The sequence below is a fragment of the Anolis sagrei genome, chromosome 1 (assembly GCF_037176765.1).
Source record: "Anolis sagrei isolate rAnoSag1 chromosome 1, rAnoSag1.mat, whole genome shotgun sequence".
Taxonomy (NCBI): Eukaryota; Metazoa; Chordata; class Lepidosauria; order Squamata; family Dactyloidae; genus Anolis; species Anolis sagrei.
The window spans coordinates 15,998,133-16,013,987 of record NC_090021.1 but is presented as its reverse complement, the minus strand read 5'-3'; the positions used below and the strand labels follow the sequence as shown (position 1 = coordinate 16,013,987).

General features: G+C 38.4%; 1 protein-coding gene across 1 annotated transcript in view; it reads right to left on the bottom strand.

The window, feature by feature from the left end:
• The window catches only part of PNPT1 (polyribonucleotide nucleotidyltransferase 1), a 42,176-nt gene that overhangs the window by 13,489 nt on the left and 12,832 nt on the right, over positions 1 to 15,855 (bottom strand). The window contains exons 11-21 of the mRNA XM_067462845.1: positions 14,741 to 14,798; positions 13,795 to 13,891; positions 12,745 to 12,847; positions 8,890 to 8,960; positions 6,610 to 6,646; positions 4,337 to 4,403; positions 4,156 to 4,245; positions 2,922 to 2,975; positions 2,707 to 2,816; positions 1,112 to 1,183; positions 936 to 999 (exon numbers count right to left, since the gene is read on the bottom strand). Of these exons, the coding sequence (XP_067318946.1) occupies positions 936 to 999; positions 1,112 to 1,183; positions 2,707 to 2,816; positions 2,922 to 2,975; positions 4,156 to 4,245; positions 4,337 to 4,403; positions 6,610 to 6,646; positions 8,890 to 8,960; positions 12,745 to 12,847; positions 13,795 to 13,891; positions 14,741 to 14,798 (823 nt within the window). The remainder of the gene's footprint in view (positions 1 to 935; positions 1,000 to 1,111; positions 1,184 to 2,706; positions 2,817 to 2,921; positions 2,976 to 4,155; positions 4,246 to 4,336; positions 4,404 to 6,609; positions 6,647 to 8,889; positions 8,961 to 12,744; positions 12,848 to 13,794; positions 13,892 to 14,740; positions 14,799 to 15,855) is intronic.

Below are 15,855 nucleotides of genomic sequence, written 5' to 3'. Positions count from 1 at the left end.
GGCCTGACAGGTCAACATTTTGTGTCTACATTTTGTATCAATCCACCCATTGGTTTTTGAGTTATGTTAATCCTACAAACGAACATTACATTTTTATTTATATAGGTATATTTTATGGTGATGTGTTTTAAATACACTGTGCCCCATCTCAAGCCAAGAGAAAAAGTGGGGAACAATTATTATTATTATTATTATTATTATTATTATTATTGTTATTGAATGTTTGCCATATATGTAATCTGTAATTCGCTCTGATCTCTCAGGGAGATAAGTATGGTGGTTTCAGCTTTGGACTATGACTCTGTTGTTGTTATTGTTGTGTTTATTTGTTCAGTCGCTTCTGACTCTTTATGATCTCATGGACCAGCCCATGCCAGACCTCCCTGTCAGCTGTGGCCACCCCCAGTTCCTTCAGTCAAGCCAGTCACTTCAAAGACTCCTGATCAGATGATCAGGAGTCAAATCCCTACTCAGACATAGAAGCCCACCTTGGGAGTCACACTCTCTTAGCCTCACAGCAGAGCAAAGCCAAACTCCCTATGAACAGATTCAACCAAGAAAACCTTGTGATAGGTTTTCCTTTAGGATTGCCAAACGTTAGAAACCACTTGAAGCCACACCACAACAACAACAAGGATGAGGTAAAAGTGGGGTAGGATTAGTCCCGAGAGATGGGTCCAGCTAAAGATAACCAATCAAGACATGATACAGGAAGCTGGGCCTTATCACAGAGTTACAAAAACGAACAGCCAACAGGAATGGAAAAGGTAACACAACGCCCAGCTGAGGCAGAACGTTGAGTCTAAAAAGAGACAAAAGTGCTCATCATGCACTGGTATCTATTTCCTCTGTTGCTATAAAGGGGATTATTGCCTCTCAAAAAACAAATCAACACAGCACAAAAGTAATTTTATAACCACATACTGTGTGCTTACCTGTGGCTTGCTGAATAGCTTCCATTACGATTTTTAGGGGTATTCCTGGTAGCTTGATATCAGCCTAATAATATACAAACGGAAATCACTTTATATCAATAGCACCATTTTCTTTAACACTTTGTGGAGGGTTTTTTTTTTAATATTTAGGAATTTTGATGATCTCAAACAGATACCTGCAAGGCAGTTATTCCTTTATTTGTTCCAGCCATTTTGAAATCCATGTCACCAAGATAATCTTCAATCCCCTGCAAAAATAAGGGCATTTGAAACATTTTGTCAAAGGCCCCACAACAAATTCTACTCTGCTGCAATGGATATATGGTAGTGTTAAAGTCAATCCTGCAATATCTTTATACAGCAGGAATCTAACAAGTTTTATCTGATTTTAAGTGCTCAGAATTTTGTTTGAGCAAACTATCAACCAGAAGGGCTACAGTTCCTAAGATCCCAAGTAAACAATCATATTGATTGAGCACCACTTATCCAAAATCCAAAATTGTCCTCATAGGTAGATGAAATGGTGGTATTTTTGTTTTCTGATGGTTCAGTTTACACAAACAGTGTATTGTATAGAAAAAAATGTCTAAAATGACCCTCAAGCTATGTGTATAAGGTGTCTATGAAACCAAAATTAATTTTGTGCTTAGACTTGAGTCACATCTCTAAAATATCTCATTATGGATATGCAAGTGTCATATATACTCAAGTATAAGCTGAGTTTTCCAGCCCTGCTTTTAGGTTGAAAAAGCACCCCTTGGCTTATATTCGAGTCAAGGTTATTTATTATTTTACTGTTGTTGTTGTTGTTGTTGTTGTTGTTGTTATTATTATTAATATTATTATTATTACATTTATTATTTTACTCTTATTTATTATTATTACATTTATTATTTTACCCTATTATTATTATTATTATTATTATTATTGCATTCATTCTTTTTCTCTATTATTGTTATTACATGTTATTTTACTCTATTATTATATTTATTATTTTACTCTATTATTATTACATTGTTATTTTTCTCTATTATTATTACATTTATATTTTTTCTATAATTATTTTATTATATTTATTATTATTATCACAATTATTATTTTTCTCTATTATTATTATTACATTTATTATTTTACTCTTATTTTTAGATTTATTATTTTTCTCTATTTATTATTATTATTACATTTATATTTTTTTCTATAATTATTTTATTGCATTTATTATTTTACTCTATTATTATTATTATTATTATTATTATTATTTTGAAATTTATCAGTAGCTACTGCATTTCCCACCCTCGAGTCAATATGTTTTTCCAGTTTTTTGTGGTAAAATTAGGTGCCTCGGCATATTCGGATCAGATTATACTCGAGTATATACGATATTCCAAACTACAACATATGGAACACTTCTGCTCCCAAGCATTTTGGATGATATACTGGTTTTGGAAACTGAGGTACATATCTAGTGGAATGCAGTCAATGCAAACAAAAGTTATATTGGACATTTGGACATGCACAGCCAATGGCAACATCAACCTATTATTAGACACAACAGTCCATTGAAGTCTTATTCTCGAGTGGAGCATTAGACAGGTAGTTGAGTGCTAGGAATATAAACTGGGCGATGAACACTTAACACAACACTACATTTTTACACTGCTTTCAGAATATTAAACTCTATCATATGCGTTTTGATTTTTTAAAGCATAGAGTACAAATCTTCTGGAGCTGATAATAATATTTCAAACTATAAGCAAGAAGAAACTCTCACCAGAATATCGGTTAGCAAGCGATAATTCTCAATGTCTCCGTTTTTTTCCGAGTTAGGACTGGTAACCAAACCCACAGCAACGCCTGCTACAGCCGATGAAATTGGCACCCCTAACAGTAAGAGAAACATATATATATTTCAAGTGATGATAGCAATATTTAACACCTTGAATATACAAGAGCACCCAATATGTTCATTTTCTGTGAAATGCATACCTGCATCCATCAGTGCTAAACTCCCGCCACAAGCAGATGCCATTGATGATGATCCTAGAGACATAAATCACAAGTTACACAAATCATCTTTTTTTCCAAGTAATTACCATCTTTCTGACTGGGATTCATTTATCATTTTCTTACAACAAAGATATGGACAAAATTCAACGATGGGTCTTCTGATTTAGAAGAGTGTTATGAAAAATAGAAGATTATATATATAGCAGGTATATATATATAAGGCTCTTTTCTTAGGCCTTCCTCTCTCACACCTTCCCTTCCTTCCTTCCTTCCTTCCTTCCTTCCTTCCTTCCTTCCTTCCTTCCTTCCTTCCTTCCTCATTCTATCCTTCCCTTCTTTCCTTACCTCCCTCTTTCTTTTTCCCCCTTCTTTCCCTTCTACTCTTTTGTCCTTCCTTCCTTCCCTCTTTACTCCCTTCTTCCCTCTCTCCCTCTTTTTCCTTCCTTCCTTCCTTCCTTCCTTCCTTCCTTCCTTCCTTCCTTCCTTCCTTCCTTCCTTCCTTCCTTCCTCATTCTATCCTTTCTTCCCTTCCTTACCTCCCTCTTTCTCCTTCCCCCTTCCTTCCCTTCCACTCTTTTGTCCTTCCTTCTTTCCTCCCTTCTTCCCTCTCCCTATTTTTCCTTCCTTCCTTCCTTATTCTATCCTTCCTTCTCTTCCTTCCGTACCTCCCTCTTTCTCTTTTCCCTTCCTTCCCTTCCATTCTTTTGTCCTTCCTTTCCTCCATCTTCCCTCTCTTTTTTATAACATGGAAAAATGTGTATGTGTGTGGGGGGTGGGGTGGGGTTTACTGTTTTTGCTTTCTGTAGCTCTTCCCCCCATATCTCTCCCTGTATGTTTGTATTTCTGTATTTTTGGACTTCAGAATAAAAATTAATGCTAAAAAAGGAATTAGCATATTAAAAAAATAAAATTCAAAAACATACATTTCCCAGCAGTACACTCAGTAGTGGCAATGATTTGTCAGCTTCTAATTTGTAATCTCCCCATGACATTAGTACATTCCCTTCTAGATAACGGAAACACAGTCGTCACCTATATCTGATCCATTTCACAACTTTCAACCCAAGTTTCTGCAGCTGACATCACAAAAGGAAATGATGACAGGCCCTGGCTATACTCTCCCTTCTATAATTAGAACACTTGTCAGAGATTTCCAAAGGATATATGCAAATCTTTTTCTCAGCAACAGACTCAAATAAATTAAGTCACATACCATTGGATTCCAGTACTTCTGAAGTCACCCTTATTGTGAAAGGGAATTCACTGGGAATCACTGGTTTCAAAGCCTTCTCTGCAAGAGCACCTGCAGGCAAAAATAAAAATCATATTATAAATATAAAAAGTTCATTTCTGTTTCAGTGCAACCTATTCAAGTTTTTTCACCTTTTACTCACCGTGACCAAGTTCTCTTCTGTTCATACTAGAAATTTTACCAATCTCATTAGTTGCATATGGTGGGAACTGTAAGAGAAATAAGGTATTGTAACACACTCATCTGTTAACTTACGTTTTCAGACAAAAACCTACAAAATTCACCCCTAAACATGTCGTCTATGTGAAACATGATCCATGTTTTCAACACCCATGAAAAAAAATCTTTGCCAAAGTATATAAATGGCCCACTTTCAGGGTCAACATCTAACATATCAGGAGCATCCAGTGTTTCAAAAAATAAACCATCCGTCTAAATGCAGACACATCTAAATCTAATAATATTAATGAGCTGAGGCTTTCCCTGATTATGTAAATGATCTAACTGAATTATGGTATCATTTTACATGACAATAAAATACCTATCAATTAAAGTGTCTAATCTATTGACATTCTACAAGAGGGTTCAAATAAATGCATAGTATTAGAGCAGTGGTTCTCAACCTGGGGTCCCCAGATATTTTTGGCCTTCAACTCCCAGAAATCCTAACAGTTGGTAAACTGGCTGGGATTTCTGGGAGTTGTAGGCCAAAAACATCTGGGAACCCCAGGTTGAGAACCACTGCATTAGAGGATTGTATTTCTATATTAAAATAACTAATTAATCTTATTTGAAATTGAAATTAATGTAAAGTTAAAGGTTTTCCCTGACATTAAGTCTAGTCGTGTCCAACTCTGGGGGGTGGTGCTCATCTCCATTTCTAAGCCAAAGAGCTGGCGTTGTCCGTAGACACATCCAAGGTCATGTGGCTAGAATGGCTGCATGGAGCGTCGTTACCTTCCCACAGAAGCAGTACCTACTGATCTACTCACACTTGCATGTTTTTGAACTGCTAAGTTGGCAGAAGCTGGCGCTTACCCTGCTCCCCGGATCTGAACCGCCAACCTTTCGGTCAGCAAGTTCAGCAAATCAGCAGTTTAACCCACTGTGCCACCAAGGGACTCTAAATTGAAACTAGAAAGCCAAATATTTTCAAGTCATCCTGAAAACCGATCAAATGCCTTAAGGCTTAATTAATTCATAGTGAATAAACACGTAAAGAGAGCCAGAGTGGTGTAATGCTTTGAGCATTGGAAAAAAACATTCAGTTCCCTGCTCAGACATGGAAACCCATGACCAAGCCATGACAGGTCTGCCATAACTTGGAAATGACTTGAACACGCACAAGAACAACAAAAAGTATGAAATTAAACTGTTCTACCAGCACAAGGGGAGAATACAGGCTGCAGCTGCGGAGCAATTTGAGCAATTACACATCATGGCTCCGAAATCATGGACAGATCCAATAACTCCTGTGAATTCACACCACACTTATCCTATATCTATATATATCCTATATCTATATAAAGAAAAATGTAATGTTTGTTTGTGGGATTGACATAACTCACAAACCACTGGACAAATTGATACCAAATTTGGACACAAGACACCTATCAGGGCCAACAAGTGACCATCGCTCATAAAAACACTGGAAAACACAGCAGAAGAAACTTAAAAAGCAAAAAAATGAATTACAACGCATGCACAAAACCACATATATACAGACATACACACACAAAACACATATACACCGACTGGGTCACTGCAATGTGTGGCAGGGGACAGCTAGTAATGTATAAGTTTAGAAATTTTAGTAAAAAAAATAAATCCCAAAAATTGGTGTTAAATTTATAAATACAGTAATTACTACATAACGTTACTGTGTATTGAACTACTTTTTCTGTCGATTTGTTGTAAAACATAATGTTTTGGTGCTTAATTTGCAAAATCATAACATAACTTCGCGTTTAATAGACTTTTCCTTAATCCCTTCTTATTAACCGACATTTTCGCTTATCCAACGTTCTGCTGGCCTGTTTATGTTGGATAAGCGCGAATCTACTGTACTTAAACCGCCTTGAGTCGCCGATTGGCTGAGAAAGGTGGTATACAAATACAGTAAATAAATAAGTAATAAATAAATTAAATGTGACTAAAAAGTGACACTAAGTAACAAAATCACAAATGCTATTAAAATACTGTTTCAACATATAGATGATTTGTTTTTCTATAGGAGCACCCAGCATGTTGTTGCCTTTAAGTCTTAGCAACATGCTTTTACTGTAGAATGTAGTAGATCCGTTTCTCAAAAAAAGCGCAAAATCTAGTCAGCATGAAATTTTTAAGTATTTTCATCGAGTTATTTAAACATAGATGCTTTCCCCAGAGCTCTAAATGGAATAAAATAAGTCGTACCTCATAATGCAGCATGAAGTTTTTTTCTTTTATTCCGCTAAAAATAGAAATAAATCTTTTTCAGAATGAAATGAGGTTCACATTTTTAACTACATACACAAATCCACAAAAATACATATAATGAAGGCTTGGTCCTCCCCATCTCCTCTCATGTGCTGAGTTTACACGATGTAAAAATTGTGTGCTAGGTTAGATAGGCTTGATTTTGGAGAGTGTTTGTTCCACTGTGTAAAACTCCTTGAAATCTTTGGAAGACATCCTGCTTCAAACCATGCAGTCAAATTGCTAAATCAGGTACGAAGCAAAACAAGGCCTTTTTGTGTAGTAGCGAAAACGCTGAAAGGCTCTTATCCCAGGGAAGCTGGCCTGACCTCACAGGGATCAAAGAGTCAACTGAGGACACAGAGTGTTTTTATTTTGCTAAAACTAAGTAGATCTGAGCTTGATCTGTGAATGGTTGAAAGGGAAATTGTTTGGATAAACAGGAGGCTTTAAATACATACTGCACGCAAATACTCGTAGTTAATAATGACAAAATCTTAGAGGACTGAAAACTGTTTGAATGTATTAATCTTTCTGAATTCTTTTCAAAGCCAGAATGCAGGCTTTCATGTTTGTCTGGATTTAAAGTAAAAGTGAGAATAATATAATTCTCCAGATTTTGCTGGATTGCAACTCCCAAGTGACATAGGGCTTCTTAAACCTTTTTCATTGGTGAACCCTTTCCGCCACAGAAATTGTTCCATGACCCCAAATATGGGGTCATGGAAAATAGGTATAAAAATCAAACACTGATTGAAATGCTGGTCATTGACTGAAATAAATATTACTCGTTCCTTTATTCAACACTGACTATTAATAAACAAGCATTTGCAAGGCTTGCTAAACAGGATAAATTTCCTTTTTGTGGATTACAGCTGAAAGGTTCTCTGCAAAGTCCATTGTAAACACTGAAGAACAGATTCATGTAAATCAGTGGTTCCCAACCTTTTTTTGACCAGGGACCACTCTCCAACATTAGACCGGGCTATGGTGCAGCTAGTTAATAGCCAGCTTCATTAAATCACTACTGACTGAAAGATCATGAGTCTGAAGCCAGCCCGGTTCGGAGTGAGCTCCCAACTATTAATAGTCTAGCTTGCTGTTGACCTATGCAGCCCGAAAGACAGCTGCATCTGTCAAGTAGGAAATTTAGGTACCACTTTATGCGGGGAGGCTAATTTAACTAATTTATGACACCATAAAATCTTCCAGCAGCATGCGTAAGAATGAGGAAGTACTCCATCAAGGACTTGGTATCACAAGTGGATGGTGAAGCTGCAGTTCCCCCTATGGCCGGAATCGAGCATACCCTCATGAAGCCAGAAAGCTGGAATGTTAAATTGCTTCTGTGTCTGTCTGTATATGTTGTACGTCTAATGGAATTGAATGTTTGCCATGTATATGTGCATTGTCATCTGCCCTGAGTTCCCTGCAGAGTGAGATGGGTGGAAAATAAATAGTGTAAATAAATAAATAAACGGGTTACAAATCAGTTTTTGGTCAACTCTAAATTCGGTTTGGTTATTTGGAGTGCTCATTCAGAAAATTGCATTGAATAGACCACATCAGCTCTAGCTTCTAATACAGAATATATGCCATCCAGTAGGTGCCATCTGCTCGGCCACAGAAAACCATATTTAATAATCTAGACGTGATGTGGTTGTCGTAATCTTTTGTGGGTAGTCAGCCTCTCCCCTCCCAACATCCCCATTGCCTCGGCACTATAAGAGGGTTTTGCAAGCCTAGTTCCTCTTGTTGCCGCAAGGTTTTGAAGCAACCGTGTAGTAATAGTGAGTCTGTGGACCCTATTTTCGTTCTTGAGGACCACTGGTGGTCCATGGACCACAGGTTGGGAACCACTTATGTAATGGATAGCATTCAGAAATCTTTTACTGTTGCTGAATTTTTCCATGACCCCAACATTGAACAATGGGAATCCCATTTGGGGTCGAGGACCACAGTTTAAGAAGCAGTGATAGAGACAATGTGGGGGAATGCTAAGAGCTATAGTCCAACATAATCTGAAGGCCTTGACAGCTTAATTAACAAAGTTGTTAACCAGGACCTCACATTTCCTACCTATCGTCCGTTCCTTTTAAGTGGAAACATTACTTTAACCTCATGCTGAGCAAGTGCACTGGCCATAGTTAGAATCCTTATTTCCTTGAAGGCTATCATGCAAAAGATCCCAACAATTTCAGCAACCAAGACAGGAGGTGGAAGGATGGTAATATATACCTTATTGCTGTTGTGATAAGATCAGATTTTACACTTGATTCCAACGAGTCAAATGTAACCGTACAAAGGACCTGGAACAGCAACAGAGGAAGGCAATTCATTTTGGAGGTTGGACATAAAATTCTCAGCAAACAGTAAAATTATTCAAAGACAAAAACATGCAAATGAAGCCTAAAAAGTATATAAATCCACAAATAAATACACAAAATAGATATCATGAAACAGTGACACTATTTGACTTGAGGATTAAAGTAAAGCATTTCCACTTCTGGGTTAAGCAGTCCACCAGTAATTTTTCCCTGTTCCTATTTTAAGTTCAGCGCTTTACGTTTGGCCCTCTTATCGTCCACCTCAACACTTTTGATGACACTATTCCCAGCCTTGTCTACTTGATTGTTGCACTTTTCTTGCACTCCCTTCAGGATGTATTGCACTCATGGAGCCTGAACCTCAGCTACGTTCTTTCTCAGCCATATTGTTTTGATATTGTTTACAATTGTGATTGTTTTTATATTTTATTTGATGTTTTAATTGGCTATGTTCTATTTGTAATTTTTGGGCTTGTCTCTTGTAAGCCACCCCGAGTCCCCTTGGGGAGATGGTTGGCGAGGTATAACAATAAAGTTGTTGTTGTTGTTGTTGTTGTTATTTGTAACACAACGAGATGAGTCCACAGCAGACACTCTGCTGGCTGTTGAATTGGATCACACGTCGGACACTTCCCAAGTGTCTAGGATTGTGTGATGTATCGGCAAATAATGTGTGCAGATCCCAGTAAGGTGGCCTTCTGCAGCTGGCAGGTGGTAATTTTGTCAGCACCGATTGTGTTTAAGTGCAGGCCAAGGTCTTTAGGCACTGCACCCAGTGTGCCGATCACCACTGGGACCACCTTTACTGGTTTGTGCCAGAGTCTTCACAGTTCGATCTTTAAATCCTCATATTGTGCCAGCTTTTCCAGTTGTTTCTCTGCAATCCTGCTGTCACCTGGGATTGTGACATTGACGATCCATACTTTGTTTTTTAACACGATTGTGAGGTCAGGAGTATTATGCTCCAAAACGCTGTCTGTCTGAATCCAGAAGTCCCAGCGGAGTTGTTGTTGTTGTTGTTGTTGTTGTTGTTATTGTTATTATTATTATTATTATTATTACACTGCTTTCTACCCCAGTAGTCAACCACTCTACATTTCACATTTATTATGAAGTCTGACATGCTGATTTTACTATTGATTTCCTCAAAAAGAGGGATGAAACGATGGCAAAAAAATTGTGGGGTCACTTCCAACACTTTTAATAAATGGAAATCCCCACCTCCACTACCTTTCAGCTAGATAAGCCACCTTAAAACTTTCATGTACTACAAGAAACTGCAGCCAAGGATACACACAACTCCTCTGAACAAGTTTTCAGGGAATAAATATGGTGCAAAAATAAATTTCCGTACCCTCCAATTTAAGCAGAGCAGCAGGTCTGATTCACACATGACGCTATTTTAAGCCCTTCGCCCACAGGGACCTTTTCATTCAATGACACGCACAGCCCACACACAGCACAGCTTTTAATAGTGATGCAGAACATATGTACAGCCTTATTTGATAAACACGTTCACAGAAAGTTAAGAATGGTCTTATATTCCTGCAGAAAAACTGTCAAGAAATGTTCTGCTGTTGGCTTGGGACTGAACAAATGATGCCTACCTAATACATTTTAACTGCAGACCAACGTCAAAGCACTTATCTACATTGTTCACATTTGTGACACCACCATTGTATTTTAGGACTAATTAGGCATTCGGAAACATCTCCTTCTGGAAGGGCGAGCCCATCAATGAAATGATCATAAACGCTACTATCCAAGCTTGACAAGATCCCTAAGTTAGGAACAAAATAGGTTCTGTAGGTTTGTTCTTAAGTTGAATTTGTATGTAAGTCAGCACAGGCACATATTTCAGTATAACTCCAGCTAAACCACACAAAAAACTTTTTAAACCTGAGTGTGTGACTATAGTCAATCAAATCTGCAAACAATCAGATCCACAAAAGTTAAACCCCAAAATGTTGAGGGACGACTGTAATGTCTCAGCATTATCGATACTCAAGATACTGACTGACAGTGGCTTTACAGAATTTTCTAGCCCTTTCTGGAGTTGTTGAAAACCATACACCACAAATGGACCTAAATACTGCATGACAACCAGTTCTCATTTGATCTTGAAAGCTAAGCAGGGTAGACCCTGATTATTACTTGGATGAGAATATCTGGTGTTGCAGATTATATTTTAAATCACCTTTGAGTTGTCAAAGGTTTTTATGGCCAGAATCACTGGCCATAAAAGAAACCTTCTCTCCTGACGTTTCACCCACATCTATGGCAGGCATAGGAGGATGCCTGCCATAGATGTGGGTGAAACACCAGGAAATAATGCTTCTGGAATGTGGCCATACAGTCCAGAAAATTCACAGCAACCCACCTTTGAGTATTTCTTGTCAAATAAAACTCTGTGAAATATTGACAACACCGGCTCAGTGTAACTGATACTCAAGATAATGACTGGTAGTGACTTTACAGAGTTTTCTAGCCCTTTCTGGAGTTGTCAAGAACTATACACTGTAACTGGACCTAAATACCCGAAAACAACCAGATATCATTTGAACTTGAAAGCTAAACAGGGTAAACCCTGATTATTACCTGGATGAGAGTCCATCAATAAATATCTGGTGCTGTAGGTTATATTTCAGAAGAATGAACAGGCAAAACCACCTTTGAGCATTTCTTTTCAAGGAAAACTATTTGAAATATTGACAACACTGGCTCAGTGTAATTGATACTCGAGATACTGACTGTTTTGTAGCCCTTTCTAGAGTTGAATCTTTTCCATGCAAGGCAGACCTTTGGTTTTCTACTGAGATATGCTCACACTATGTCAGAAATATTAAAAATTAACTGGGTATTTTTAATTACAAAAATGTGAGTCAAACACTGAAAGAGTGAGGTCGAAGCCTGTTAAGAGTCAATGGGACAAAACTAGTGTCATCCTGAGGAGAGTGAGCAGGCTGAAACCTGTTAGAGTTAGTGGGCCAAAGCTATTGTTGTTCTGAGGAGTGTGAGGTAAACCTCAGTGTGAGAGAAGCCTCGTGTGAGAAAGCTCCACCATGAAGGCTGCTGTGTATAAGGCTACTGTGTATTTTTTATTTGTGTTATGGAAATCTTGTTGTTGTAAATAGTGCAACCAAATTATTTTACTACCAAGAAAAGCATCCTGTGGAAGAGATAACCTTGGTCTGTTTGTTTTTGTCCTTTTTATCACTTTTTACTGGTGCTGGGTCACACTGCTGCTGCTAAGTTACTCTGCTGTGCATTTATTAGGAGGGTCTTTTGTTATTAGGTCCACTTGCCCAACACAGAGCAATGCATTATATTCAACAATAAACCCCATTCCTAATCATATTGGCTTAGGACTTTATAATATTGTTTATTATCTCAATAGATTTTGTGGGCTTTAAAACCCTTGAAGTAAAGTGTTCCTTGCATTAGAAAACTCCATGAAATGAATAGGGTTAGCATAAATTGAGAGGTGAAGAGGCATATATGCAATGATGTACCACAACTTATCATCAGCTACGACAATTTCAGATAGAAGTCTTCCAAAGCCCTTCTACCGAAAACCTTTTAAACAACCACAAGGGAATAAACCCACAACCTCTTGCATGCAGCCATTTCTGCCCACTTAGAATCTATGAGTGGAACAGAAGCCATCCTCAATAATTAGTTAGAAAAACAGACATTCAAATAAAAGAGAGTAAAATGCATAGAAAACTCAACAAACCGAAAAGATTGGAGGGGAGGGAGAGAATACCTGAGTCTGACCTCTCTGAAACAATGCCGATCCATGAAGGGTTTTGAACATGTCCACTTCGCAGGAGATGTTTCTAAGGGAAGTCAAGTCTCTGCCATCACATCTGTGAGAATAAAGTTAAGAAGCACAGATACTGTTTACCCGGCACTCTACATTTATCACAACACTAGTTAACACTCCAACCTCACGAGGGCTCTCTTGTCCTTTTTATCCTTTCTGGTTCCCAAGCAGCTTCATACTATATTCTATTTGTTCCCTCCACTATTTGGAGAGCTATCTATTCACCTTGGTTTTAGGCACTTTCTTCCATCTTCATCTCTCTCTCTCTCTCTCTCTATATATATATATCACCAAACTATCACCTGTGGCGCAATGGATTAAACCCTTGTGCAGGCAGGACTACTGACTGAAAGGCTGGAGGTTCAAATCCGGGGTGGATAGAATGCAGCCTATAGAACACATGCAGCAGCCAAATACCAAATGTTTTAAAATTCTTGAAAACCTTCTATAGGAGTACAGGAGAATTTTCATTACATTTCTGCCTCTTCCCCTTTAGGCCCGGAGAAAAGTGCAATGGTCACTTCCTATTATTAAAAAAGGTACTCTTGGGCCTAGAAGGGCAACTTAAAATATGTTAAAATATCCCTCACACCACCTAGAACATTTGGAGGGCATTTTGGAAAATGCACTGTGGAGTGTATGGTGGCAGGGGTGCATCCCTCAAAGATCTCCCTAGTCTTCTATAGTAATCTGTCATGAGCCTAAATCCTACTGTTAGTTTCTAAGTAAAATAGATCCAACGAATCAGTGGAACTCGCATAACTAAACTAGACCGAATGCATCAGTGGAACTTACACAAATATTGACTAACTCAGTTACCAACTATTGTTTTAGTGGGTCTATTCTAATTGTGATTAAATATGATTAATGCCATAGGGGAGACTAATGTTGAGCTGCAGCAGACATTTTCTGACCTTTGGTCTCCTACTGCCTTCCTTATTCTGAGGATGACTTCACTTCAATATTGAGAAAGACTAATCTCATATTTACCTTCTGTATTCATTCAGAATAAGATTTCTAAAGATTTCTTTGGAAACAACATTAAAGGCTTCCATGATTTCATAAGGCTCAGCGTCTGGGAACTTTTCTAGAAGTAAACACAGACAAGAAACACAAGCTGCATCTGAGATTTGTTTGTCCAATAAAATGTTCAGAAAGGAAATACAGATGAAGCTATTTCATTAACCATTAAGAAGCCTGTAATTTTTGTTAATCTTCTTCACCCTTCAGAATTTAACCATTAGCAGAATGACATCCAAATAACTTTAAAAAATAGGCTATTTGCATATCTACCCCTCTATTCCGCCTTGGTTAGACCACACCTAGAATATTGTGTCCAATTCTGGGCACCACAATTCAAGAGAGATATTGACAAGCTGGAATGTGTCCAGAGGAAGGCGACTAAAATGATCAAGGGTCTGGAGAACAAGCCCCATGAGGAGCAGCTTAAGGAGCTGGGCATGTTTAGCCTGAAGAAGAGAAGGCTGAGAGGAGACATGATAGCCATGTATAAATATGTGAGAAGCCACAGGGAGGAGGGAGCAAGCTTGTTTTCTGCTTCCCTGGAGACTAGGATGCGGAACAATGGCTTCAAACAACAAGAGAGGAGATTCCATCTGAACACGAGGAAGAACTTCCTGACTGTGAGAGCCGTTCAGCAGTGGAACTCACTGCCCCGGAGTGTGGTGGAGGCTCCTTCTTTGGAAGCTTTTAAACAGAGGCTGGATGGCCATCTGTCAGGGGTGATTTGAATGCAATATTCCTGCTTCTTGGCAGGGGGTTGGACTGGATGGCCCATGAGGTCTCTTCCAGCTCTTTGATTCTATGATTTGATTCTATGATTCTATGATTATCCAGCCCAAACAACCCCAATTTAGAACAGTAGATAGTTGAATAAAAGTGCAATGTTTCATACTATAACAATGTTCATATCTACCTTTCAGCTGTTCTTCTGTTTCAAGTCTGATTTTGTTAATGGCTTCATCTCTTGATATCTAGAACATAATAAAGCTTTTGTTAGAGCTCTACAATCACTTTGAAATGTTAGCAAGAAGAATCTTTTGTACATCCTACACCTGAAGGAAAATGTAAATACCCAAACATCTGAAGGAAAGCCTTTCTCCAGGTGCCTCATTTTAAAGAATTTACTATTGCCATTTACAGTATTTATACCCCATCCTTCTCACCATAAAGGGGACTCGGACCAGCTTCACAGAACACACAATTCAATGCTGATTATACAAACAGGACAGACAACAAAAACAGGGGTAAAGAGTGTTTTTCCCATCTTATTTCCGGCATCTTGGAGGCTGTGCTCAACTCTGGCCACTTTCTTCTGACCGATGTCCTTAAGGTTGCCTTTATTACCTTCCCGCTAAAAGCAGCACCTATTTTATCTACTTGCATTTCTGCTTTCAACATGCTCGGTAGGCAAGTGAGCTGGGGCTAACAGAAGGTGCTCAACCCCAACCTCAAACTGTTGACCTTCCAGGTTCTTGTGGGGGTTTTTTTGGGCTATATGGCCATGTTCTAGAGGCCTTTTCTCCTGACGTTTCGCCTGCATCTATGGCAAGCATCCTCAGAGGTAGTGAGGTCTGTTGGAATTAGGAAAATGGGTTTATATATCTGTGGAATGACTGGGGTGGGGCAAAGAGCTCTTCTCTGCTGGAGCTAGGTGTGAATGTTTTAACTGACCACCTTCATTAGCATTGAAAGGCCTGGCTGAGCCTGGGGGGATCCTTTGTTGAGAGGTGTTAAGATGTGTCTGGTTGTTTCCTCTCTGCTGTTTTGCTGTTGTAATTTTAGTGTTTTTTAATACTGGTAGCCAGATTTTGTTCATTTTCATGGTCTCCTCCTTTCTGTTGACCTTCTGATTGACAGGATTTTTCTGCAGCACACGGGTTTAGCCTGCTATGCTAAGCCCGGCCCAATTATTCTACAACATTATTTTACAACAATTGAATAATTCCTCTATTGTAATTTTCTTCTCTAATTACTCCATTATCCTACAACAAAGAAGAAAGTATTCCTGTTGCCCAGCTGTAAGATTAA